The sequence below is a fragment of the Seriola lalandi genome, unplaced genomic scaffold (assembly GCF_002814215.2).
Source record: "Seriola lalandi dorsalis isolate HSWRI2012SDOR001 ecotype SW California unplaced genomic scaffold, Sedor1 jcf7180002054519, whole genome shotgun sequence".
In the NCBI taxonomy this organism is placed as follows: Eukaryota; Metazoa; Chordata; class Actinopteri; order Carangiformes; family Carangidae; genus Seriola; species Seriola lalandi.
In genome coordinates, this window is record NW_019525072.1 from 2,044,337 (window position 1) to 2,072,114 (window position 27,778).

At 42.4% G+C, this 27,778-nt stretch overlaps 2 protein-coding genes across 6 annotated transcripts; one reads left to right on the forward strand and one right to left on the reverse strand.

Annotated features, from left to right (window-relative positions):
* Nucleotides 1–572: 572 nt before the first annotated feature.
* dock6 (dedicator of cytokinesis 6) lies at nt 573–27,166 on the reverse strand. Of its 5 annotated transcripts, XM_023413783.2 has the most exons (50): nt 26,987–27,163; nt 24,877–24,964; nt 23,661–23,839; nt 23,377–23,445; nt 23,104–23,230; nt 22,437–22,649; nt 21,371–21,456; nt 21,192–21,258; nt 20,766–20,915; nt 20,475–20,555; nt 20,089–20,245; nt 19,816–19,946; nt 19,185–19,278; nt 18,863–19,025; nt 15,415–15,532; nt 14,448–14,518; nt 14,208–14,346; nt 13,981–14,082; nt 13,797–13,883; nt 13,264–13,495; nt 12,571–12,735; nt 12,283–12,458; nt 11,450–11,551; nt 10,936–11,022; nt 10,369–10,464; nt 10,100–10,240; nt 9,789–9,902; nt 9,519–9,689; nt 9,278–9,417; nt 8,990–9,159; nt 8,726–8,877; nt 8,229–8,411; nt 7,833–7,959; nt 7,624–7,708; nt 7,385–7,481; nt 7,142–7,276; nt 6,733–6,885; nt 6,415–6,573; nt 6,222–6,322; nt 5,941–6,133; nt 5,627–5,770; nt 5,354–5,485; nt 5,225–5,239; nt 4,580–4,705; nt 4,403–4,492; nt 4,073–4,309; nt 3,818–3,961; nt 3,529–3,635; nt 3,252–3,425; nt 573–2,418 (listed from the first exon to the last, which is right to left on the reverse strand). In XM_023413783.2, the coding sequence occupies exons 1-50, from the start codon at nt 27,034–27,036 to the stop codon at nt 2,376–2,378; spliced, it is 6,363 nt and encodes a 2,120-aa protein (XP_023269551.1). In that variant the 5' UTR covers nt 27,037–27,163; the 3' UTR covers nt 573–2,375. The 5 variants fall into 5 exon arrangements, 4 of the variants coding, with proteins under 4 accessions (XP_023269551.1, XP_023269548.1, XP_023269549.1 ...); XM_023413780.2 differs by lacking the exon at nt 10,936–11,022; XM_023413781.2 differs by lacking the exon at nt 11,450–11,551 and having other exon boundaries at nt 26,987–27,162.
* Nucleotides 16,368–18,705, forward strand: angptl8 (angiopoietin like 8). Its single transcript, XM_087175952.1, has 4 exons — nt 16,368–16,870; nt 17,349–17,498; nt 17,692–17,802; nt 17,877–18,705. Exons 1-4 carry the CDS (start codon nt 16,574–16,576, stop codon nt 17,892–17,894), a joined length of 576 nt encoding a protein of 191 aa, XP_087032078.1. The 5' UTR covers nt 16,368–16,573; the 3' UTR covers nt 17,895–18,705.
* Nucleotides 27,167–27,778: the final 612 nt, after the last annotated feature.

Here is a 27,778-nt window from a genome sequence, read left to right on the forward strand (position 1 = left end):
GAACTCTAAGAACCTGAGAGGACATTTAAGGACCTCCTAATACTGCTAAGCACCTTCAAGGAAAAAAATACTTCAGGAAAGAATGAAAGAGACAGAACTCAAACATACAAGTGTCTCTCACGCGCATACAAATAGAAATAAAAATGTTTTAACTACGTATTAATGTTGGTCACTCTAACAGGAAAAATGCTTTAAAGGAAGATTAATCGTACTTCCATTTCACCTGGAGAGAAACTGTTAGAGAAACTTCCAGTCTTCAGCTCTGATTGGATAAGCAACTAGTTGTTATGAAGTACCCCATTATAAATGTGGTGTGCTTCCTTCTTGTAAATTACACAAACATCACAGGCTATAACATGGATCATTCTGCTGCCAGAGGAAACTAGACTAATGGTATAGAAAATGAATGTTGTCATATTTACTGAAGCCAACAGTAGGCGAACTAATCAGTGAAATCACTCTCACCTGTTCTAGCACATAGTTAACTGCAGGTAATTACATTAATCGCACAGACATACCAGGTGTTCCTGATTAAACTGCTTGATTAAAGGCAAGAATAAAAACATGACAGATTGCAATGGAAAATTAAGATATTTTTCAGATAAAAAGAAAAACAAGTACAGTGATATATCCATGTGTATTTATAAATGTTTGCCTTGGACATGAAATCCTTCACCTTAAAATAAGACTTGAGGCAAGTAACATGAAATTAACGTCAAATAGCTTTACTAAAAAACTTGCTCAATGCACATTTTCTGTATGGTCTGAATCTGCTTTGTTCTGTGTGTTTCAATGTACAAAAAATAATATTTCAAAAATAATTCCAAGACCAGAACAGTTGGCTTTGCTAGATAGTACAATGAACATTAAACAGACAAATCCCTTTCAAGACTGACTTACCATATTACAATGCGATACAAACAGACTACTGAGGAGCTCAGACTAAAATCATAATGTGAATCTTACATATTTTCAATAACTGTCATTAAAAAACTGGTTTATAAATGTATCACAGTGACTGAAATTAGCATTTAAACTACTCCATGTGTTTACAGTGTCTGTCCTTCAGCTCTGTAGCCACACAAACAGAAGCTGAACAGAGGCATAGGAAGAGAAATTTAATAGAATGCAGTAAAAAGTGTAAATAAATAACAAAATGTTCATCTAATGGGTTAAAAAACAATTTCCAGCCTTGTAAAATAAAAGCACAGATATTTTAGTAGTTACAGTGTTAATGTGCTGCAGTTTGTAGTACTACAATAGTGCAATATAATAGATACAGTAGTTGTTAATGGGTACAATGAATATAAATCTTCCACAGCCAGGGTGGTGGACACATATAAGACATTTGGAGGCGCTTTTCAACAGAAGTTCAAATACAGTCTGTCTTAAAGTACACAGACAAAATGTATCCAGTTACTGCAGGGTGATAGTAAATGTCACAGTTTGAACATATTTGTGTGGGTGAAGGGGACGGCCGGGCTGAGGGCAGCGCTTCTGTGATAAACATCTGATGTGACGGCAGTGCATTACAGGAGAATTTCACAGTTTAAAAAACACATTTAAACATCCGTTCCTGCCCTTCCCCCCCCCCACCACAGTAATGCTTTCCCCTTAAACTGCAGCTATAGTGTGTCCCTCCTGGTCCTTCCACCTCCTCTCTATAATGAACTCTCATAACGGGAGATGGGCAGATAAATGTGACGACCTGAGGAAGAAGGAATGTCAGTTATTTGGTCTGTTGATAAAAAAAGAAAACTCCCTGGGACTATTTAATAACTAAGTCTGGCATTGACCGGGCATAGTTTAGAAAAAAATCTAAAATTAAATAAGGCCACGACACAAAACAGACAACCTACAGCCTCTTCAAAAGCAAACACTAGAAGAAAAAGTAAAACAGTCACATTCATGAACAAACAACCAAATGATTTGGTTACAAAATGTGTTTGGCAGCTCTAGTCCTGCAAAAACTAAAGTTAAAACCAGCTCAGGCTCAGATAGATTACTTTGGATTGTCAGTGAGGAGACAGCTTTTGAAAACTTGGTTTCAAACGCTGACATGTCAATGACGATGTTTACAGTGCAGATAACCTTCCAGCATAAACAGCGGAGATTTTCTCCTACCGAGGTGTGAGAGTGTTTGTAATGGGGGAGATGGGAAAGAGGTGACAAGTGTGTGTGTGTTTCCATGTGTGTGGTAGGGGGATTATGGCATGGCTGGGTGGCCTGGCTGGGGTGGGGTGGGGTGGGGTAAAGGAGGATAGTACGTGTGACAGTTGGTGTGCAGTGCAGTGGGGGGAGGGGGAACAGACGGGAAGAGATGGTGCTAATTTCTAAAGCTTGTTGTTCTGTGGTGTTATCCAGTTTTCTGTGCCTCAACAGTCAACTCTGCGGAGACTGGACCTACTGTAGGAGTTCCTGAAGGAGAGACAAGCACAACAATAAAGAATCTTTAACTCCAAGTATCTTAGTTTACTCTCCTGAAAAATGTGTCAGCAATCAGCAGAAGCAACTGAGGGGCAGTGAGTGTAATATTGGATTTTGTAACATATGAATAATTTGTTACTTTGAAATTTACTTGAGGCATAAAATCTGACCCGGGGAGTGAAGGAGCTACAGTGAAAGCTGTGAATAATGTGTTTTTGTGGTGTCCCACTATGAGCTGACATGACTTTGAAATGAGTATCTTCTTCCAAAGAGTAAGAATGAGGTAAAAACCACCTCATTATTTCATTCTCTTCAGTTTTTTTTGAGCAGTTCTCAAAGCAACTGAAATAACTCAAGAAGTTTTTTCCCCCCAACATGCATTTTTATTTTAATTAGTTTGGAAGTTCAAACTTCTTATTTTCCTCAATACTGAATCGTTGCTGTGGCAGGTGCTGTTGACTGTAGCTGTTTTTGATTATGACCCAGCAGTCCACAGACACTCACGTGCAAACACAGAGCTTATGCCAAAAGCAGATGAAAACAAAAAACATATGGTGATAGTTTCCATAGTCAAACAATCTGGAATACTTCAAGAAGTGCACCTACTTTCTTTTATTAATTAATACAAAAAAAGAAAACGGACAGTTATTAGGTCACTAGGTTTGAGTGCATATCCATTCACGTCTATGACCTGGATTGTAATAAAGTTTGGTTTTATGTCGCCCTTTTGTTGGTTCGATGGGGTTGGAGAAAGCAGCATGAGCTCATTTTGTGTGTCTCAGTGCGTGGGCGTGCTTGTGTGTGTGTTTAATGTCTCAAGTTACCGTTGTGTTTGCGTAGTCTGAGCTGGCAGGGTTCTGTATAGCTGAGGGATCTTGCGGTTGATGAGAGGACCCAGAGCTTCTTTCAGCTTGTTGTAGTTCCTCTCCAGCTCTCTGTGGTACTCCTTCTGATCTGGTCCAATCAGGGCTTTATTCTTCCTCAGGGCATCCTCACACCTGCGAGAGAGAGAGAGAGAGAGCAGAGGCGACGCAGGGAGTTGGGATTTGTTTTTATTAGTTACACAGCAGTCTGCGTCTGGGCTGTGGAGTGTGTCATCACCTCTTATTGAAGTCTTTAAAGCAGAGGCGCAGTTTGTTGTGATGGCGAAACAGCTTTGGGTCATTAGGGATGTCGGAAAGAAAGACCTGCGCCACCTCAAGGGGGCCCTGTGAGGGAGAGAACCTGTTACACATCTGCTAAGGAATGTCAGTCACTACTTAAAACACTGACCTAGACTTTCAACCCCATTCTGATGGGATTAATACCCCAGGAGGATGTGAGGGAAGGCAGTTTAGGTGTGCACCCTATGTTTTTTTTTTTTATCATTTCTATGTATATAAACAGACACCTGGTTGACAGTGGTGCCCACACAGCCCTGCAGCACCATCTGCAGCATCTTAGAGTCCGCAGGGTCTTGGTTTGTGGCGAAGGCGAGCTCCTGAGTCTTCTTCTGCATGTCCTCAATGGCCACCTCCATGGGGACAAGAATGATCTGAAGAACAAAAGACAACAGCATGAGAGAATGTCGTATCTTCTTCTTTTTATCCATGTCCAACATCGGTGTGGCCACTGAAACAAAAATCCGCCCTGGACAGACACCCACCTCCTCCTTGTGGATAACGTTGATACGTGTCTTGATGTAAGGGAAGGCATGAGATGTTGTCAGAATGGTTTTGCGTTTGTACTGCTCGTGCAGGTCACCGTGGGCTCGGCCGTCCAGAGTGAAGGGAGTGCAGTACATGAAGGTACGCAGGTTGTAGTTCTTGTCAAAGTAGGTGATCCTTTCCTTTAGCTCGTATGTATCAAAGTACGGCTCGACGTAGGTGATCTGGAGGTAGGCCTTCAACAGATACGAACACACATCAGTACAATTATACCTTTTCCAAAATCTGTAGTGGTATGTTATGAGTCAGTTATATACATATCACGTCACCTTGTTGGCATCCAGTTTGGTTTTGTCCACTGGGTTGGAGTCCTTGATGATTTCAACCACCTCATCCCCAAACCTTTCTGAGTAGAACTCCTGAGCATCAAACAGATTCACCTTTAGACACGTGTCTCTCATAAATCACTTTGACACCTTTGTTAGTATAATGAAGAGTTAACGTGCCTCAAGTCTGTGGGAGATCTCGGCTAATTTGGTGATTGACGGCTCCTTGTAGACGAACTCTTGTTCATCCAGGTCTCCAAATCGGCAGCCATAGAAACCGACCCGGAAGTAAGTCCCAAACATTCTCTGAACACTAAAGAAGGGATGAAAAGATGATGATTAAACAATGCAGAGGCTGAGTGAACTAAACTCAGCATGGAGCAGACACACAGCCTATATGTTAATAGGAGAACAGGACAAAAAAGTAGACACGTTTTTATTGTAATAGAGCTGGAAATCTTTTGATTTGTTCTGCTCATGGAGGTTGTGGAAAATGAAAATGTTAAAATGACTGGTTTCGCAATAGAAGAATACCGTTTGTAGGAAAAAGTATATAAAAATATATACTGAAATGTAGTTTGCTGACAGTTTAAGGGTGGCAGAAAGGAACACAGGCTGTTTTGTAACAATGGTACAACTTCATTATGTCAAAGTGTGAAAGCAACTTTTGTAGCACTCACCAGCAACGTCATTTATACAGGAGGGGAGAAGAGAACAGGCAGTGGGGAAGAAAGAAAACAGTGTAAATACCAAAATAAATGGAATCGCCGAATCTTTTTTCCCTTAAATGTAATATACTAACAACATAACAAATGAGCTTGTTACCTCCCATCCTGAACTCTGGAAAAGTTGAGAAAAGAAAAGAAGCAAACAAGGAGGAAATTAGGATAAAGTTCACTTTCTCATCAACACTAACAGCCCAGATTTGATTTTGAGTTCAAGCAGTTAACTCACTTGGTTGTAGACTTTGTTGAAGGCGTCGTGCAGTTTCCCGTGGACAGTAGCCAGCTTTTTGAAGTCTCTGTTGGCTTCATGGATGGGCAGTAGAATCTTGTACACTTCATTTATGGCCTCGTACATGGCTGCCTGGGGTTACAGCACAATGGAGAGCCAGTTCTACACATACCACTTGATCACATAACACTCCCTCAGCCATGTTAATACCGTAACCTTGCGCTGTGTTAACATGCAGTCTGTCACCATGTGGTTGGAGAATGTGAGTCGTACCATGTTAAAAGACGCAGCTGCTTGCTCCAGGAGGCCCACCAGGCCAGACTCGCTGAAGTACTTCCCAGCACAAATCCCCTCCTCCTCTGGAGACAGGACGTCATCAGATACTGCTGACTCCTCCAATACGTTGGATGAAATGTGCTGAGGGAAAAAAACAGAGAAGTGATGATAAACATATTATCTCTATATTTGCTCATTTCAACAATCACCGGCTTGAGTTTGGTACTAGAGTTTTGGAACAACCTATCCCATTCGGCCATTCTGCTGCCCAGACTGTGGAATCAGTCACCAAAGAAACAGCATGCACTTACCTGAAAAGTGACACAACCAATTGGCAGGTAGCGGCAATCCTCCAGCATGTTGAGGTATTCTGCCACCAGTGCGGCGCTGTGGACCAGACAGTGGGCAGCCTCGGCATGGTTCCCTCTCTCAGAGTGTTTTCCCGCCATGTTCTGGAGCCACGTAAGACGCAGATCTGGTGAGTTCTGGTAGCCCTTAGCAATCCTGAAGTTATAAAGTGAGAGAATATCTTAGGTTTAAGTCATGACACTTTATTATTATATGCCAGTCTCACTGATGGGCCTCCCAGTACCTGTACATTAAGTCAATGAGCATCTCTGGATCCTGCTGATGCTCTTTCATCTTCACAGTGTCAGTAAGAATCATGTGCAGGTTGAACACCAGATCCTGGACCTGCAGTTTTAGAGGTGCAACAAAGCACATTAGTAAAGTCTGGCAGTTCCACATCTCGACATTGTGCAGACAGCGAGAAGGCTGTTGCGTACCTGCTCCGGGAAGGGCGTGTCACGCAGCTCCAAGTCCTCTTCAGCATATGTTAGGATCGTCTTTAGCGACCGACGAAGATGCTCTTCGTTGAAGTTCTGTGATGTTCCCACCAGCGAGGACAGAGACATGGTGACCTGCATCTTCACTCGTGCAAAGTTCTGGCCCAAGGAAGGAAATAGGACAGACTGTGGTTCACGACATGATGAGACAATCCTTTTCATAAACATCCTGTGTGTGTTCTGTAGATCCAGTTTTGTTTGCGGCATGTCTTTTAGCTATGCAAGAACAACGAAATGCAAAAACATGCCTAAACTTACGTTTCCAATCTCAAAGTTCTGCCTCATGAGCAAGTAAAGAGAGGCAGAGGCATGACTTCTGACAGAGCCGACACTACTGCTGCAGTGACGAAGGAGACGGAGGCACAGGTCTGCACAAAGCTCAGTGTCCTCTTCAAACAGCATCTCTGGGAACTACACACAGAAACACACTCTCTCACTTTGTATACTCATTACAAAAATATATTAAATAAGATTTACTATTTGTTTCTATAAAATTCTATTTTTTTTGCATAAATATAAAACACAAATGTGGGGCCAATGTGTCGGGAGAAAAATTACTAGTGTGCTAGTAATATATCAAGCTGAATTAATAGATTGTTTAAAAAAGGATAATAAACCAATAGGCTTTAATGGAAACACTTGGCACACTAATACAAACTGTACTTGCCTTGAAAACCAGAGCCCTCTGTGTAGTGAAGCAGTGCTGCAGGAAGAGGGCACTCTGGTTGCCTGCCATGCTGTGGAGCAGCACTCTCAGTACCCCGCCTAGAACACTTTCCTTCAGCTCTGACGCCACCACAGTCTGAAAGAGGACAGAGAAAAAATATATTGCAGCAGGGGAATAATGTCACAACAGCTGGCAAAGGCCATTGTATTGAGCGTGGTGGTGTTTTATTCCCCATTGTTTTACCTTGACTACAATCTCCAGTGTGTCTAGTACTATCAGAGATGCCTCAGTAGCTAGGTTTCCATCCACCACAGACTCCTGCTCCACCTCAGCTTTAGTCCTGTAATAGATGTTATTTTACAGTCAGTCTATTAAACAAAAGTGTGTCCATAATCTAGAAATCTATCAAATTTTTCACAGACTATCAGGTAAGAAATTTACTGCTTTGGTTGTTATTGATGTAACAAATATAAAGGACACACTTATCCACTCTGTCTGTGTTCTGTCTCCAGTGAGTGACGTTCTTTCTCCACCTAACGTTCTCTTGGCTGCCATAGGGACTCCTTTCTGGAAGAGTAAACAAATTACAATTTCCATGAGCACAGCCAAACAAACACCTCAAACAAAAACAGCTACTGATGTACGTACGTACACAGACACACACACACTAATGTGCTCTCAAGCAACGCACCCCTACAGCGGCGAACCATCTCCTGGCGAGCCCCAATGGTGCCCAGTATGGCCTCCTCCAGTCGGGCCTTCATGTCCTGAGACTTTTTAAATGTTAAGCTGTTGATCCTCTCCAGAGCCTTCTTCCCCTACAACGACACCCAAACATCAGTTTAGGGACAAATACAACAAATCTCAATTCAATTAAAACCTGCAGTAAACAGCAAAGGAGTTGACAATACAGCAATACAGTACTGATCATCTGTTAATTAAGACAGTAAACCCTCTTGAAAGAAATACTGATATATCTGTAATGATGTGCTGTTGCTCTGGCACATCTGAATATTGTTTTGGATTCCTACTGTGTGTATCAATGATGAAAGGCGCTCATAGTAATAGCAGTGCGTGGTTATTGTACCTTGTATTCAAAGCAGGAGACACAGAGATGCAGCAGATCCAGCAGGCGGTTGATTTGCAACACAGACAAATCAGACACCCAGCGCTCCAGGAGAGCTGCATCTGCATTCTTCAGCACCCACAGGAAACACACCAGCAGAGTCCTGCTGCACTCAGCGGACAGAGAGCTGGACTGCCGCCCAGCCTGACGAAGACAAACATACAAAACTCAGTGCCAGTCTTTAAATGTGCTTCAGTACAAAATGGCTGTTAAAGAGAGCTATAAAGAAAATGGACAGAGAGCCACCTACAGGCTAAGAGGAGCAGTTGTGCTTCAGAATAGAAGAGCAACATGGAAAGAATGCAAATGCTCTTTGAATGAGTGTCTGTGCAGTTAGAGAAAGGCCAGAGTGGTCGTCTGTCAAACTGAGGCAGCAGCCTCCCACACAGACGCCAACCTGTGTCCTGCCAGTCTGTAGGGCCCGGGGGAACAGCCTGATCCCTGCCACTATCACTCACCACTGTGGGTAGTGCAAATGCGTTGGCTTTGGCATGCGGCAGAGGGGAGCCGGCAATCGCCATGGCAACAGACTGACTGATAGTGTTGCTACCGTCTGGGTCAGCGTCATCGGTGTGGGCTGAGGCATGGCGGACCCGCGCAGGCGAGGAGTCTGCAAAGAAATACGAAAAGTGCTTTCAGGTGCAATAATACTGGAAATAAAACCCAAGGATGTTGAAGAGGTGGATAAATATATTAGTGAACTGCATATATGTTTTTCTGACCAGAGAAGTCGTGAAGCTGATGCAGTGTCTCCATGACAATGGGGATGAGGGGCAGGTAGAGCTGAGCAATGTGGGCTCTGACCTGAGGGTCACTGTAGCGGGGGTCTGCATCATGGCTGCAGAGCAGGGAGTGAACAGCACTAATGGCCTTTTTATGAAGGAAGAAAACCCTGTGGGTAAAAAAATATGGTATATCAGTGTGTTTCAGACTGTGCACTTGTATTTTATGCTATAATGTGTTAAAGATTCAATCTCTTGGTGAAATCAGTGCAACCAACAACAACCCACCCTTCTCCATCAGGATCAAGAATGAGAGAGAGCTCGGTAAGCAGCAGACCAGACAGGAAGTGCTGGTGGCGAAAAGGGACGGAGAGCTCAAACATGGTGGCCACACCTTGGTCTTGCACCATACTGGAAAACGCTGAACTCTACAGATAATGAACAGAGGGATAAAAGAATAAGAGGGCAGTAAGAATATATTCTATATATAACAGGGAATTAACGAAGCTGAATTACATTTTCCAGTTACCTGTGAGGTGGTGGAGGATGTCGAGGGGGAGGGGGAGGCTGGAGGGCTGAGAGTTGAGCACGGCAGGTTGAGGATGACATAGTGCTCGTGGCTGCAGACAATACGAGTGAAGTCCATCCTCAGTGCATTCAGAGAGCTGGGGTTCTGCGCAGTGTGGAGCTTGCTGGCAATCTGTTCAGCACACAAGTTTGTTTGAGACAGTAAAAGCTGTTTTAAAATATGAGTGGGAGTGTGTTTGATATTAGAGGAAAACAGGGAGGCAAAACACACCTGTTTGTAGTAGGAGCGCATTAGGTTGAACACAAAGCCCCGGTCCATGAGAGACAGCAGGTCATTCAGGAAGAAGGCCAGACTGTTGTTTAACCTCTCCACAAGCTCCACATCCTGAGAGAGAGGGGGAGATATTCATGTCAGAGAAATAGGTGGATATAATAAGACAAAAAGGAAGAATATGATACTGTACATTAGGTTATTGAAATCACTGAGTCAAGCATTGCATAAGAGACATGGCAACTTTATATTTAACAAACACTTAAAAACCACAATCATCTTTTATTGGTCAACACTCAGCTCATCTGTACCTTGTGGTATCGGTTGGCAATGTCTGCACTGATGGCGCACACATGTGCAGCAATGTCGTCCACAAAGCGGTCTGGGAAACGCTGACGCCTGGCAATGTCTAATTTCGAGGTCAGGAATAAGTGATTGGCCATGCTCTTTGTCTGAAGGAGAGGGTCAATAAGAAAACATTGTCACTTAATGGAAATTTGAATTTTCGTGCTATAATAATGGCCCCACTGTTTAGATTGTGTTGTAAAATTACTGTTCATTTTTTCAAATGCATACTGACCATAAGCTGGAAGAAAAACCAGGCCTGCTGCAGCGCTGCTTCCCTCACTGTGCTGGTGCTGACCACCCACTGTAATGCCAGCTCCTCATGGAGTAGCTATGAATGAACCAACACAGACCAGGTTTTCTCTTACTCGAGGAAACAATTTCAGAAACTAGATGAGCCATTAAGATTAAAATTGTGTATGTTTGCTGTCGCAAGGAGCAAACTGTGAACAGTGATTGTGGTTTGTACAGATAATTGAGCCATTATTTGATAGTTATTCAGACTCTCGATACAAACTGAAATAAAATAAGATTATTGTAAATTAAACATTGATAATAAAAATATATTTATCAGATTAATCACAACCTCTGGCACAGATTAAGTCCTGAAAACCAGACAATAAACTATTCATTGTAAATGTATCAAGAAGCAAATGTTCAACTACTCACACATAGACACAATTGTGAATGTTGATTAGTGTTAATGATATTGAAAGTTGATGACTGTTAGGACATTGAAATGTCTCAGTTTGTTATGGTGACTGCCAGTTTTACAGTTAGTTATAGTAGATGCCAGTTTTACCTTCTTGGTAATCTGCCTTGTCGGAACTGAAAACAAGGCCACGCTGTCCAGAAAGGCAGACATGCGATTGCAGCTGCGGTCGTTTGCCTGACACGGAGTGATGGTGAAGTGAACACACAGAGATGAGGACAAAGTGATGCGAAAATGGATGAATGGAAACGGACGGGTGGCCAGAGAACTCTCTATGAACTCTCATGAGTGCAAGGCTGGTAAGAAATCTGACGAGCCCCAGGCAGAGAGTGCGTCATTCAGACAAAAACGGATATGGTCTGTTAAGCGGCGGTGAGACGATGAATTGTAAAGGACGGACAACGTGTTATTGTGGATGGAAAGGTGCGACAGCATGGACATGGCTAGCAGCGTGACAGGCAGAGAAACGCACACACATATACAACCCCAGAGAACTGAAGGAGGAGTTGACCCATGAGAGCTGATCAGAGATGGTTCAGGATGGAGGTGATGAAGGTGAGGAGGAGGACAAGGAGGAGGAGGAGGAGGAGGAGGGATTTGGCACCTGCTTGAGCTCACAGCTGGAGTTGGGGTTCCGGCGTAGCACAGATCTGGAGCCCCCAGGGGCATAAGCAGAGTTTACCCAGGAGTGGGAGCGGTCAATGCCCTGCCATAAGCCACCGGAGACACACACAAAACACACACACACACACACAAACACACATAGAGCAGCAAGAGGCAAGGGCACAGTGAGTAGAGGGAAGATAATTACCACACAGGAGATTACGTGAAGGAGAAATTTTTGGAGGGAACAAAAATAAGGGAAAAAAGTGAAGCTAAAAACAGAAAATCAGGAGAGGGGAGAACAAAAGAAGGGCTGGAGGTACTATATAAATCACAAGGGACAGCGGCACAAAGCATAATTGCATTTTTGACTGACGGTATCATTAACTGTTGGCACAGAGTTCTCAGTCAACCACAGACTATTGAATCTGCTGTGAAGAGATGAGACAAGGGAGGGCAGCAGTGTCATTACAACAAAATAATAAACTGATATTGGATAAAGAGGTTGGAGACATGGCACAGGGGGTCCCATAAAAACATAGGTTTGTGCTGCTGTTTCTTGTTTATGTACTAGGAAAACAAATTAGTCAAAATCCCCACCACAAACATCATTACTCATTCAACTACAATACCTTTTTAATGCCACAGAGAATAAGATTTTGCAAATTAAACAGATTTCTCACAAAATATAAGAAACTTTTTGAGTATCTAACTGCAGGCAGCATGACCTTCAAAAGGTCTTGGCTTTTCCAGAACTTACATACACACTAACTACAGTCACAGTTGTACAGCTCTAATAAATACCACAGATTTACAAAGACAAGCACAACTCACCTTGCTCCCTATGATCCTTTGCACCTCTTCGTCAGGAGAAACAGGTGTGCTGGCCAGGTCAGGGTTGGAGTTGCTGATACTCTTGGAGCGGGATAGGTGCAGGCTGCTTGGGCGGGCGGTTGCTCTCGATAAGGTGGCGTACTGCATAGGCATCTCGTAGGACTGGGTGCCCGCTCCTTGTGGATATGGAGGGAAAAGAAACGTTAGCAAATCAACAGACGTAAATCAAATGAAAGCTTCTCTTTCTGTTTATCGATACATGTCACACGGTTTCATCTGGTGACTCACCTGTCGGGGGCATTACAGGTTCGGCAGTGGGCAGGTGGAAGCAGTAGTGGATGTAGGATGCCAACAGGTTGTTGCGGCCGTGCTGATCCTGGTTCCCCTCCAGGTTCTTGTGCATCTGGTTGACCAACAACGCCATAGCTTCGAAGGCAGCACGGCCCAGGTTCACTGTAATTTAAGCATGAGAGCAGCATGAGCCGCATATTAAATCATGTATGACTGTTTTATGACTGATTTATGTCTGGTATGATTTACGCTTCAGAATGTAACTAATGTTTAACCAAACAAAAATGTTCATCATCATCATCATCTACTGAAATCAGCGGTCCCCAACCTTTTTTGCACCATGGAGAGGTTTTAGTTGAAATAGTAAATATAAAATGGATACAAGTTAAAAATAGAAAAAATTATAGTAAATAAGTAGAAAATAAATACATGGCAGTTAATAGTGACTGGGCCCCAAATATCCTATAATCAGGCAACTGTTGTATTTTACCAGATTTTAAAAAATGTATTAATTTGCCCTTTCCGTGCAGCCTGGTAGCGAATATGCCGCGGCATGGTACGGGTCCACGGCCCGGTGGTTGGGGACCACTGACTTAACTGATCAGAATTAACATTTTAGCCTTGTTCCAGGTGCACATCAGATCTTCAGAAGCAGAATTCAGGTATAGCGCTCTTTCAGAACTCACTTACCAATTTGACCCGCAATGACCGGTGGGTAGACGATGAGCTGAATGAGTTTATTGAGCAGCTGGTGCAAAAACCTGACACAGGTGTCCAGCAGAGACCCTCTCAGTGCAGCTATACTGGCCTTCAGCTCCCCCTCCATGTTTGCCTCGGTTATGATGACGTCCTTCAGGCGGAAGGGGAAGGAGTACTCCTCCAGAACATACACGAGAGTGAAGAACTTATCCAGGTGGGGGTCCTAGAGGTACAAGAACAGTGAATACTAAGCACCAACTGAACTCAGCGAATTTTACTTTGGCAGCACTGTTTTTATATTGCAGAAGACTTTTAGACATTAAGATATGTAGAAAGAATTCTGACTTGTCTTTATCTCTATGCTCCACAGTTTTGTTTTCTTACCACAGAACAACTAAGGGTGTTTACATTCACATTAAATGACACCTATGGATGCTGGCATTAATTATCTTAACTATCAGACCTCTCCCAGTAACTCTAACCTCATTCCGCTGGTGCTCGGTATAGAAAACATATATGTGTACCTGAGTGTGAACCGAGGAAGCTGCCGTCACCTCGACATTGAACACTCCTTTGTGATTATCCACCCACTTCATGCCTGGGAGCTGAACCTGCCACAGAGTGACAACCAACTCACTTAACACTCAGAAAGGAACAGGTGATGGCAGGCAAACTGATATTCACATAATCTCTTTGAAAAACACTCACGTCAGGGGTGAGTACAGAATAGCTAGGCGGGGGCTTTTCCACCGAGACAGGCAGACTGAAGGAGCCGGTGCGTAGTCGGCCATGCTGCATCAGAGGGATCCACTGACGGCAGAAAAGAGAGACACACGATCTTTTACCGGTGGCAAGACAACAGAAGGAGCTTTCAAGCAAAAGTGTGTGTGTGGGTGGATGTGGTAAATATGGGCCAGCTGAAGGAGTGAGCTCACAGTGTAGCCCACAGGGGTCTCCAGAGGAGTGTTCTGTTTGGGCTGGCAGCTGATGTGGTAGAAGGTGAACAGCAGATGGTGGTTATCTGTCAGATTGGCAGGAATCTTCATCTTCATCTCCTCGTAGAACTCAGGAGACCTTCAGCGCAAGAGTTAAACACAATGTTTAGGGGAGACACTATCAAAGAAAAAAAAGTTGGAAAGGCACCAGCAGAGGGTCAACAGGTGAATCAGCCTTACTTGTTATGGTAGATGACAGGGGTGTACGCCTCTTTCATGAACTCAGCACAGCTCGACTTTCCAAAGATGACCTGGTCGAAATGACAGAGTACAAACAAAGCTGTTCCAGGACTAATAGGAGGCACTGTAGACATAATCACACCACTGCACTCAAGAATTTCACAGACAGGATGTTTTCAGCACTTCACTGACTGTTGTTCACTTTGTAAATAAACGTCTCTCTGCTACTATCGGATTTAAGCTGCAAAATCTCCGAAGACTTTTTGGAATCCATGATGTAATTCTTACCTTACTTAAATCTTCTGTGAAACTTGATGAGTCATTTACATAGGCACATTTCAATAAATCTGATCTATTATATTTGGAAATATCACAACAGTTAACCTGAGCCAATGATTTTAAAGCAATACTCTTGCAGTGCAGTATATTTAGCTGGCGTTTCCAATATATAGCATGTAGATACTAAGATGAAAAGAAATGGATCATGTTGGAGAAGTGGTCTAAGGAAGTTCCTGTGAACAGTTTCACATTAGTTCTGCTTTAGCTCATCGCCACTGGAATCTATTGTAACTGAATTTAATGTGACAACAGCCTCATTATTTGTGAAGGAGCAAACTACTACTCCAAAGCTTCTAACTGCGTCTTCCCAGGTCTACGGGGGGGTGAGTGGTTGGTACGCAAAAGGTCCATTTGGGTGGAGTATCACTTGAAGCAAGTACAGTATGCTGTGCATCGACTGGATATTCAAAAAACAAGAATAAATGAGAGTTATGACCAATATTTACTGCAGCTCTCCAAATCCAACCAGACCTGTCAGCTCTGCTGCTCATAACAATCCGCCGCTTTGAAGACATTTGCTTTTCTGAGAAGACGTCATATAGCATTTCACTGCCTCAAGCTCTTCTTTGTGACTGGAATTTCATTTTCCCGCAGTCATGACACTTGATTACCCTTGACTGTGACTCACCGGCAAAGCTTGACTGGGGTCCTCTCCTGCCATGAACTGAACTTTCACAGCAATGTTTCTCACCGAGCCCTGGCGACTGCTGAAGTTCAGAGTTTGTGGGTAAATGTATAGCAGATTCCTGAAAGGCAAAATTATGCAAGGCACGCATTAATGTCTCATTCACAGGGATTTAACCTTGCACTTAATGATTAATTTAGAAAATGTCACTTTTTCTAAAACAGCATCATGTCAATTGCTGCGTCCAGCAGTCATTTTTGGAACAAAGCCATCCTGATATCATGTTCTAAACTGTGGCCATAGTTGGTTTGGGAATGAACAAAAAGGTGAGAGGTGACAAGGACAGAGTGAAAAAAAAAACTGCAAAGTCACAAGGGAGTTTAAGAAACACTGATAGTTAATGTTTCAATCCCGACTTTCAGCTTGTTATGCTGTCAATTTTGTCAGCAATGTTACACATAATTCAGCATCAATCCTTTTGGAAAATTGACAAAAACCAAAGACACTGAGTTTTGTGTGAGCATGTGGGAAAAATGTGACCACAGACTGGGTTTTCTTGGTAAAAGTCACCTCAACTCCTCTCCAAGTCAAACATCAGAGGTAACATTTGTTCATATATTTTGAAACAGCTGATTTTATCCACTTGTCAAGATGCCATGACTCACCACAAAATCATGCAACTCTGAAATAACATTATATAACACTTACTGCACATATTGTGATAACGCTCATTAGAAAGCATATATCTACTGTATCAAAGACAAGAGAGCTACATACATAGTTATGTATGTCACATGTGTTTATGACCTAAATGATAAATGTCATTTAAGGTTAAACTTCAAGGCAAGGCCACTGAGATCACAGAGAAGACCTGTGATCGAACCACTGCTGAGCTAATGTTTTACCACAGTGTTTGCATGTACACATCCAATATAAAGGCACAGTGACCACCCTACAAACTCATCATCCAGGGGCTATTCTGATGCTAACCTCTGCACAGCTGTGATAGACAAATACTAATTTTACTGCTTTCCTTCCTTGTGAAATTTTGCATCAAACAAATTTTCTCCTGAACTAGCTGAATTGCTGGAAAAGCAATAACAAACAACTGAGTGAAACACATGACAAGACTTCAGTCAGTTCGTAAGCGTCAGGTATTGTGATGATCTGGGGCCTGTGTTTGCTTTGTGTGGCTGGAGCAGTCCATGCAGCTCCGCTCGCCAAGACCAGCAAGATGGAAGAGAAGGCTGCGCCAAAGGAAAAAGTCAATGTGCTCATGTTTGGTGTCATACAGTTCAGCGAATCCCTTAACTATGTTTATGAAACCACTGAGGCAAAGATAGCGAAAATCAGCCAGACTCTGAGGAACCATGAGGGGAGTCTCCAAAAGCTGGGAGAGCAGACTGAGCAGGCTGCTGAGGTGGAGAAACAGATGAAAGAAGTGATACAGTTGCTACAGGTAAGAAAACTCAAAAATATGCAAACAACTGATGTCCCCTTTGATGTTGCATGGTTGTGTTGTTATAAGAGAGATATCCACTGAGAATTAATGCCACAACGTGCAGAAGCAGAGGAACATAGAGGGAGTTTATCAGATTAAACGTCTGTGTTTATCTGGGTATACAGCTCAACAGACATAACAAAGCAGGTCCTTGGTGATTTGAAAAAAAAAAACACCTACACCATGTCTCATAAAATCCGAAGTAACTATTCTGTGCTTAAGCACCTCACTCTTCTTCTTTTGACCCAAAGTCATCATATGGTCCTTTAATTTATTTTCCTGATGTATATGGATAAATCAAACTCTTTTATCTGAGATAAGAGAGTGAGAGTGTCATTAGAGAGCTGCATGTTACACTGTGGGGCAGGCAGCTGCCAGCTGCACTGGGATCGTTGGTGGGGGAAGAGGATAATCTGGACAGATGCTCTTTTGACAGGACCAGATGGCAAAGCAACAAGCTCAGACCAAGACGACTAAAGACTGGTTGGCCAGTGTGGAGCAGGAAGAGGTGGAGCTGGAGACAAAAGTGAGAAGGTTGGAGATGTATCTCAACAACTCCTCACCCAGCAGCATCAAAAAGCTGCAGGTAACAGAAAGCTGAAAGCCTCTTTATAGTTACAGCTTAGAGATCGAAGAAAACAACCCTTACCCTAACCTCACTGTCCCATCAGCCTCCCAACATGTACGTTAGGTTCATGCAAAGGCACCAGACAGCTTTACATATTTGAATACCAGTCACTGATTTAACTAATTTTGTTACTCTTTTTTACTGTTATTAGGAGAGAGCAGAGGAGAATTTAACCATCTTGAGAGGTTTATGGTATTTTACCCAGTTTCAAAAGGAGAACATTGATACTCAGAATGAGCAGCTCTCCAAACTGCAGAAGATGGTGAGTCACTTGTTCAAAACATCCATTTGATGTTTTCGTTTCATTAAATTTACCATTTTATTTCCTTCTTGCAGAGTGAAGCTATAAGATAGTTGTTCTAAGATTCAGCACTGAGGTCTCCCAGTCTATACAGCTTTGAATGAGACGGGTCCACCTACATCTCAACTCTGAAACGTCACCGCACTCCTTTCCAACCCTGATATGTATAGTACAGATCTACTGTATAGCCAGAAAATATTTTCTGCTAGCACCCTTATGATTATGTCCTTGTTTTTGTGGCTGTCATCTACATTTAGCTACATGTCAGTTATATAATAATGTAATAATCAGTTTGTGTTGAAACTATTTTAAAGAGGTGTTGATTCAACTTTACTGTTATGTTGTGGGCTGCAGTTTGTGGTTGAATGGTATTGTGTTATATTGACAGGTGTTTATCTTACTTTGTCTACCTGATTTTAACAATTGAAGGTGGGCTAAATAACAGAGACACCTCTCTGTATAATGCAATACAGTTCAACAACACCACAAACTACATCCTCCAAAATGATCACACAGCTGAGTCAACACCAAAAACTGAATAAAAAGTGAACATTATAACTTTTCTGAAGCTAGGATTTACTGCAGGATTGTTGTATTTGACGGCATTAGTTACAGGTGCCTAATGAACTTAGTGTATTTCTTATGTAATGTTTCTTGTCTTGACTTGATGTACTTTGTAAACTTTGTTTTTAAAAAGAGCCATTCAAATAAAGTTATTAAATTATTAGAAGATTTTGTTTCATCAAATAGTACCATGGGTTATTTTTAATATATATTAAAAACTCAAAGATGAAGGCTTGTTTTTGTATTTATATATTTTACAAAACAATAAAAATATCAATAAAAATGTGTTTTAATTTGAAATTCAGAACCTGCTATCCTCGTTCCTTAAGCTAAACTAGAATAACCAAACACAATGAGCCATGCGTGCAGTGACAGGGTGAATGAATATTTGTTCTATAGGTCAACTTACAGGGTGTGTGTATGTGCGTGCGTGCGTCTTTGACGGGTGAACGCTCACCTGTAGGTGGTGTGTGGAGTGTACACATGGCGAGCAGGGAACTCCTGCACCTCTTTGGTTGGGCGAACACGCAGGTCAGGGTAAGGCTTCACGTGGAGCAGCTCCGGTGACAGACAGTAATGAGGCAGGTCCGGAGCTGGAGAGATATCGATCTTCAACTGGGCTGAAGGACAAAATAAGTGATGGTTACACAACAAGGCACAAGGGATTACAAATCATCCATACACATTTGTACATGAACTCATACCTACAGACACGGTAAATTTCTTGACCTATATGTGGAAGCCGTGCAAGTCGTGCAAGTCGTGCAAGTCGTGCTCACCTGTGACGGGTCTCAGTCTCCGCAGAACAGATGATGGTCTGCGCATATCTGCCAGAAACTTGTAGAGGTCCTCATCACTTAGTCTGTCCCCCTCCTTCATGCACACAAGCAGGAGAGCGGTTTGTATTGGGATTATAAAAGTATAACTACTGCATAAAACGCACAAAATAATGACTTATTGTACTTATGATTGAAGCATTTGAGCACACTTGTTTTTGGGGAAACTGCAGATTACAATCTGCATTTGATTTCATCATTTTATCACACTAAAAGATCAACTCAGATATATTTTTAACTATACAAATATGGGTTTTACTGAAGAAACTAAACTAACATAAATTGTCTGAATTTTATGCTTAATTTATTTTAACTTTATAATGTAAGCTGCTTTCTTATCCGTTCTATTCCTTATTATATTGTATGATAAATCAAGGGGGGCAGCTCAAAACTCAAATCTGGGCTTTATTTCATATCAAGTCAATTGGTCCCAGTTGGTTGCTTGTCTTTTGCCATTACAGCTTCAACAGTAAAATGATGAGTAATTTGGCCATTTTACGTAAAACATCATAGTCCGGACAAGTGTAACAATACAAAAACCAACACGAGATGCAAGTATTACACCTGGACAGACCTGTTTGAAGAAGTTAGTGACAGTGAGCGTTGCAGGTCGGAAAGTGGCAAAGTTACACATGTCGTCCCCAACACTCATCCGCTCAAACCCCTTCTTCTTTCTCTCATTCCATGTCCCATGACTTTTTCGCTCTGGAAGGAAGACAAATCATAAGGTATTAAAGATTGAATGTTAATTCTGCAATACTTTTGTCACTTTCAATAGCTGAATGCTGTGCGTATGTGCCTGTGGGACATTGTCTGATAGTGAGAACATGTTTGGAGTCAGCAGTACCAGAGTCAGAGTCCGGGTCTGACCGATCCAGACCTCCTACACTGCTGACAATGTTGAGAAGGTGAATGGCTGTCCAGGCAAAAGGCATGCGAAACTGACCAAGACGACTGCATGACTGCTCTGCCTGCAGACGCAGCTTTTCCAGCTTCTCCTTGTGCTGAAGTGGGACAAGATGTGATAAAAACAAAATCAAAACATATTGTATTGATCAGCTTAAAATATCTGCAATAGCCAGCAGATCTGAAGGGCAAAAGAGGATAGCAAATATTGCAGCTACCAGACAGAATTGAGAAATGCTTGTGACCAGACCGTAAAAGGGTCCCATATCGTGCTGGCTGCCAGCCCTGAGCATTGCAACAGTTTAAAACACATTTTGGCTCCATTACCTTAGAGGAATCTGACTCTTTCATGACCATGTAGGGTTCACAGCATTCTCCAATGTCTCCTTGTTGAAGGACTTTCTCAAGCTAAAATGAACAGAACATGCACATGATTGCCAACACATTAAAGCACATTATTTATTATGCAATACCTAGATATTGTGTATGCAAATTAGATGTAATTATATGTAGCACTTAAAATGCTGATTAAAGGGGAAAGTGAATGTCTGAATTAACCAATAAGAAATAATTCCCATTAAGTCAGTGAAAAAGAGTAAAACAGGGGTTTCACAGTACCTTAATGACTAAGAAGATATCGGCGGAAGGGTATGTGATGGAGAAAATGGCAGACCGGGCCAGTGTGGATATGGCTATGTGAGGTGTGTGGGGTTTTAGCAGCCCTTTCATCTGATCCGAGTTCAGGTCAAAGTAAAAATTCTCAGAGATCTGTTGGAAGGAAGATTGAGATAAGCGGGAAGCAGGAGAGGGAGGGGAAGGAAAGATGATAATGGAAATGCACGTCAAGGGATTTTAATTCAGTTATGACTCAGTGATCTAAACCGCAAGACCACTTAGACCTTTTTGAGACAAGGGAAATTCAATTAGTCGAGCATGAGCTCAGCATTACGTAAGTGGTTTTACAGAGTGAAAGCCATTGGAAGATTACTCATTGTACCAAATAAAAAATCTGATCTATTGTAACAAAAATATATAATAAAATACCTTCTTCTTTTCCTTGACATCATAGAGGGCAAGTGTTCCAAATATTGGCTCAATTTCTATTTCAAATCTGAGGAAATACAAAATATACAGTGGTTCTCAAATATGGAAAATATCAGGGGAAGTTTTAATAATGAATCAGAGCATGAAGACATAAAAGTTATATTCCAAATGTTACCCACTTCAGAGACAGACACTTGACCATGATCCTCTGGCCACAATGTTCTTTGGGCACTTCAGGAACAGAGCATCTCTCTACGGCTTCATCCTGCCACACAGACAACAAGGCCATGTACAACACGCACGCACGCACGCACGCACGCACGCACGCACGCACGCACGCACACGCACACACGCACGCACGCACGCACGCACACACACACACACACACACACACACACACACACACACAAGCATAACATTTACACAGATGTCATGGCAACGTAGCAGCGGAGAAAGCGGCGGTGTGTACACAGATATAAAGAAAGAAGGATGGAGCGAGAAAAGGAGAACGCAGAGGAAAGAAAAGCAAACAGTTCCATACAAGAGGCTGGGTTTTCACACATCAAGCACATTCACTTTATGGGAACATTGGGAAACCAATGGCAGCTGCATGTACTTACATTTCCACCAGAGTGCTCTGCTGGTTGCAGTGTTAAAGCAGTGATCTATGATATTAAGTTCCCATCAATCTGTGCAGCTACTACTGAAAACTATTTTGCTGCAAACAGAAACTAACAAGTTGTTCTTTAACTTCTTTCAAACTAACCATTTTTGCTTCTAAATGCATCACTGCCAGTGGGAGAAGATTTCCCTTATAAAAACAAACTTAGTCTCTTGGTGACTGTTGCTAAAAGTTCCCATAGCAGGATTTCTCTCAGGGATAATGATTCGTGGAAATGGCAAGTGTTCATTATCAGTGCAGTCAGTTACTGGATTATGCTTTAAACAATTACCTCACTTGTTAAATATGTGGCCTTTGCTGTGTGATGTCGGGCCACAGCTAATTTTCCCATGAGCATAATAAGCCTGTTTTTCATAAAAATGTAATGAATTCTATTGATTTTGGCCTGAGCCAAAAACACTGCCCTGCATTAACTGGGTAAAGCTTAAGAAACTGTATTTAATACAAACTAATAATCAAGAATCATGATACTTATACTAATTTATATTATAAACTCACAGGTTTATTACTATTAACGTAGCCTGTTCCACACCAGAGGAGGATAAGTCTTGTTTAACACAAACCTCATCAGGGGGAGGGTACAGGCCCAGCAGGTCACTGTGGCGCCCCTGCAGGCGTGCCTCCGTATTGCGGCGGTCCATGTCCTCGGCAGCTGTACGTTCCAGCACGGACGGCAGGAGAGCGTCTGGGGAGGAGTTCTTCAGATCGAAGATGCTGGAGGCCCAGCTGCCCCGAGGAGTCTCATCAAGGCTAACTGACCGCCGCTTTGCGTCATCCTGAAACACATAAGAGTGAGACAGAGGGGTGAGATCATGTTTTTTTTCTCCCTCCAAGCAAAGATGTTTTTGAAAGATGAGGAGAACAAAACGCTATAGATCCCATTACCTTATTACCATTACCTATTTAATATGATTCATATGGATAATGTGCTGTGCATAATGGACAAGGTATATCCATTATCTATTACTCATTCCCCACATGATCACCTCACTGAGCAGAATATACTCATAATATACCACATAACTCATAGGCGCCTCATTGGCTATTCTCTCCATCTCTTTGTCCAGGTAGTAAATGGTAGGGGTTTCAGGAGCATGATAAAGCTCTTAAGCTTTTACTCCTGGCAACACTGTATGTACAACAAACCATTAAAATTTTTTTAATGAACCTAAACTGATTGGCCTTTCAATGTTCAAGATAAAGAGTCCTTTGAATACGGGCATCAGCTACCTGGTCATCCTGACGCTCGGCAGCGGCAGCGGCGTCCAGTTCAAAGGTCTGTTTGACCAGGCCTCGCTGCCTCTCCCTCTGTCGCTCAGAGTTCTGAGGGGTGTATGTGGTGCTATAGCGCTGATACCTACAAGAAAAGAAGTAAAAAGTTGTCTCTGTAATAATGTAACTGTCAATCACCTGAAGCGTGAGCAGGGAAAAGTGGTGCACATTATTAAACAATAGATGAAAAACTGGGTTAATTCAACTGGTACCACGGCTGACATCGCTTACTTTCTCTGAATGACAAGCCAGTCGTCTGTGTAGACTGCCAAGGCATCTCTCACTCTGGGATCCAATGAGCTACATAGAAAAACACATTAATAATTGAGCAAAACATGCTTTTAATATTTATGTTCACTCAGTGTCAGAGAGGAAGGCTTTGTTCCTATCTGTAGGGATGTTTGTCCTCCATTACAGTAATATTAGTCTTCTGTGTGTGTGGCAGTGCAAAAAGCACAGAGGGATGTGTGTGTTACAGTATGAGGGTTGTGTTGGCCATTAGCAGCTGGACTTACTCCTCCTCCTCTGGTAGTGGGGGATCCAGTGTAGTGCACTCTTTGTCCAGCTGGAGGAGCTCCAGGTCATCCTGGGGGAACTCCGTTAGCTGTCTGAGTGGGCCAGGCTCCACGGCTGGAGCGTGACTGCTCACATACTCCTCAAAGTCCACAGGCTCAACCACCTCTGTCAGGGGCAACTGTCAATCAACATTAAAATATTATGTACCAATAACTATGACATGGCCATAATGACAGATCCTAACTTGATGAGCAGGACAGGAGACATGAGGCTATTAGGACAGACAGATATGGAATTTCTGATTTATATATGATGTAAAACACAGAAAATGGATGAATATAGAAAGGACAGGTGTTCATGTGAAAACAATATTTGTCTATTTATCACACATCATCATGAATACATATCTGTTTCACAGAAAATATTTTGCATGTGTGAAGTAATTTTATTATGGGCATTTCTCACTAAACTCAAGGACTCAGAAACTTTTACCAGCTGTCACAAACCTGCACTCTGAAGATGTACACGCTCACAAGACACTGAAGATTAATGTTGTGTTTAAATGGTGTGTTGATAACATTTTGTTTTCAGTTTTCAGTTTTTTGCGATAAACTTACCTTCCTTTGTTTAGGTTACAGCCAAACCAGAATCTGCCACAGCCACTAATGCGAGCAGTCACATACTGTACATGAAACCAAATGACCTCACCAGTAGTAACATAAAACCTAAGTTAGCTTGTCTCCTTTGCCCGTATGAGGAACTCCTACAGTACAATGAGTAAACAGACTCTCTTCCACAACTTATGTCTGGTTTCTCAGGGGTTTCCAGTTCACAGCAGAGTCCACAAAGATGTCATAAAATTTCTGTTGGACTAATTAAGAACTCGGCTGTCATCATTGTAATGACACAGACATTTTCCAAAACATAGCACCTTATATAATGACCCCTTATCCTATTTTGGGTGAGCATTCTAACAGCAACCTATAGCCTGGCTGTCAAACAACACAGGTGAGTGGGAGCAGGTATATCATGTTTCAAAACCACCTGCCTTCGTGCCACCTGTCAACACTAATTAAAACTACACGCACCTACTTTACTTGTATCTAAACTTAAACCGATCTCAGAAATTTACACCCACCAACTTCTGACCTCGCTAATTGGGGCTCCAAACCTACTGGCTTGAAACTCCGGCAAGTTAAACACAGGGTGACTCACAGGTTGGTATGCACCGCCTCGCTTCTTTGACAGCTGAGGAGAGCCATACTCTCTGGACACTTGTTTTCTGACCTCGGCAGCAACCGTTCTAAGCAAGAGAAAGATATAAAAGATTTGTCAGACAATCAAAGAGAGAACAAAAGCACAAATTAGCAAGACATGACAACACTGTGAAAACTAGCTGCTAAAACATGGTAAGATGACAGATGTTTAAGATAAATAAAAGATAAAGCGAGACTGATTTGATGTGTGGATTCATTAATTTGAAATCATGCCAGTGTTTGCATCTTCCACTTAAATACAAATCCCAGAACTACAATCACTTCCAAAAACATACAAGAGAAATGTGCATAAGCAAAACCCTTTTAAGTTATTCACACAGTCTCTCTCATACTCATTTAATTTTGTCGGATTGCAAAAGCATCTGCACTGGTATGGCTCAACCTCTGCGTTTCAGAGAGATGCCTATACGATCTACAACCCCCCCCCCCCGTTACAGTTCTCAGCTTCTGGTGCTGGTAGTGATGCTGAAGGCCAGCAGCTGTTCTGAATAGGGACTTGAGCGGATCCCACAGAGAGGTGGCGAGCTGGCTCCAGGGAGCAGGCACAGAGCCAGAGCTCTGTCCATGGCCTTTATGAACTAACGGCAAATGCGAAGCTTAAAGAGAGACAATGCAGGAAAAAAAAAAACAATCCTCTCACAGAAACAGCAAGCAGCTGCTCCTCTAGAACCACACACTGTCTGTTTCTCTCATATACACAGCTGCAGAAGCTTTAACATTTCCCAAACAATTGTCCTCATGATTACAGAGCTAAGATCCATGCCTTCATTCCATCAACACATGAGGACTGTGGCACAAAGAAGACCTATGCCCCCTTCTCCCCATTTCTAAGATATAGTTACACTTTTTAAATTCCTGATGATACCTTCTTTGAAAGTAGCCTGTTCTGCATGTTTAGACTTTGTGAGCCAATACTATATCCTTCAACAATGTGGAAATAGTTTCTGCAGCTCTATACACCTTCATTTCAAACAGGAAAAAGGAAAGCTATCGACTGCAATAACTAGAACACCCCTTCCCACCCCTTCCTGCATCCGGCACTAAACAATGGTCTGGGTCCCACTCAGGAGAGGAAAGACAGGACTTGGGGAATGCAGCAGGAGACTCTTATATGTTATTGGTGACGAACAGGCATATAAATAAAGTGATGAAGAAACTAGTCCACCCTGGGATGGGGCCTAGTCCAAAGTTTCTAAAAACCACAATCCAGGGATGCTTCAAGCAAAGCTTTCACTGAGGGTGAAGAATATCCACTTGTAGTAGGTCAATGATAAGAATCTGTGCTTCTGTTTGTTTTTTCTCACAGGCTTCTGGATATGCAAGGCTAAGCTGTTTCTTGACAATCAAATGAAGTGTGAAGATGAGGGTGATTCGGAAAATAACACAACCCTGGACAAAATAGAGGTTTGGAAGAGCCACATTTGTAAAGAAAAATGAAATCTATTGCAGCAAACGACTGTTGTTACAGCCTGTTGTTCGAAGAGCCATTTGAAGAATAGATTTCCAGTCCATGCAGTATTACAGTTTCTTACGGAGAGGGAGAACCAGTTTACAACATGTGGAAACAGGTCAATGCATTAATGCTGCGAGGCGTTCACACGACACAATAACAACACATCCTGGTGTCACTTAGTGCCATCTTGATATGTATACATCATTTTCCTCGGCATTTCTAGGTTTTAATACTCCCTAATGACACAATCATTCATTAGTCAATCAATCACTCGATTAGCCTTCCGCTTCACTGTGTTATCCTTAAGTAGCTCAATCATTGTTGGTGACAATGCTCTCTTACGATTTTACCATCACGTACACACACACAGGCTATTGAACTCTTCAAAGAGTAAGAGACCACCTATGAGAGCGCAAACCGCTTCAGTAAACTTTTGTTTCATTCCAGCACGGTACAGCTGTGTTTATATTAACCAGTTTATGGCTAGTGATACCTTAGAAACCCTAGCATACTGGCTATATGTACCGTGTGTCCAGCAGGTCACTCTCACACGCAACTGCGAGCTGTTAAACAATAACTTCTGTTACAGGCTCACCGGTTGATTTTATGAGCAAACGCCCTCCTTTCGCTGGCTGTAGATGTCATTTTTTCGTCCCCATGTAAAGAAACTCTTCGAAGTCAAACTGAAAGCACTCTCCCTCCTCCTGTGCTTTGGCTCTGTCCCGTCTTGTGTGTGTGTGTGGGGATGCGGACACTAAGACCGCTTCCTTCTCCACGCTGGGACCGGGCAGAGATCCCTCCTTGTTCCTCCTAGCGGCTGGGAGCTGAACCCTGGCCATGTGTGTCAAGTGTAGCGTGAGGCACTTACTACATCCGGTGAAACTTCAAAAATAAAACCGTGTTTTATTTATTTTCAAAATCTCTATTAAGTTATGCGTACCGATACAATACCAGTTTCACTTCGTCTAATTCACAGTGTCATTTTATAGATGTGTAGTAATTTCACACGAGGATAATGACGCTTTCCGAATTTAAAACGCCATAGAAACCACCACTTTACTTCCGGTCTTACTGTTTGTCTCCAGTAGTTTGTCCAGCTTGTCCTAGGTGGCTATATCCACCATCTGTTCATGCAGAAATCTCACCTGACCGGTTTAGAGCGACCTGAAAATGGCGCATATCCACTTCAGTTTAATGTTTCACTTCTGTATAAATTTTAGGAAGCAGGCAAAAGAAGTTCCAAGAACTCTGTTACTCCCACAGTGTCTTGTTTTAGTTTTGTTTTTCTTTACTTTGATTACGTGACTCTGACATCACAAATAAAACCATAGGGCATGACCTGTCCTATCTGAGGGGAACATGATTTGATATTTATCTGATTCACGTT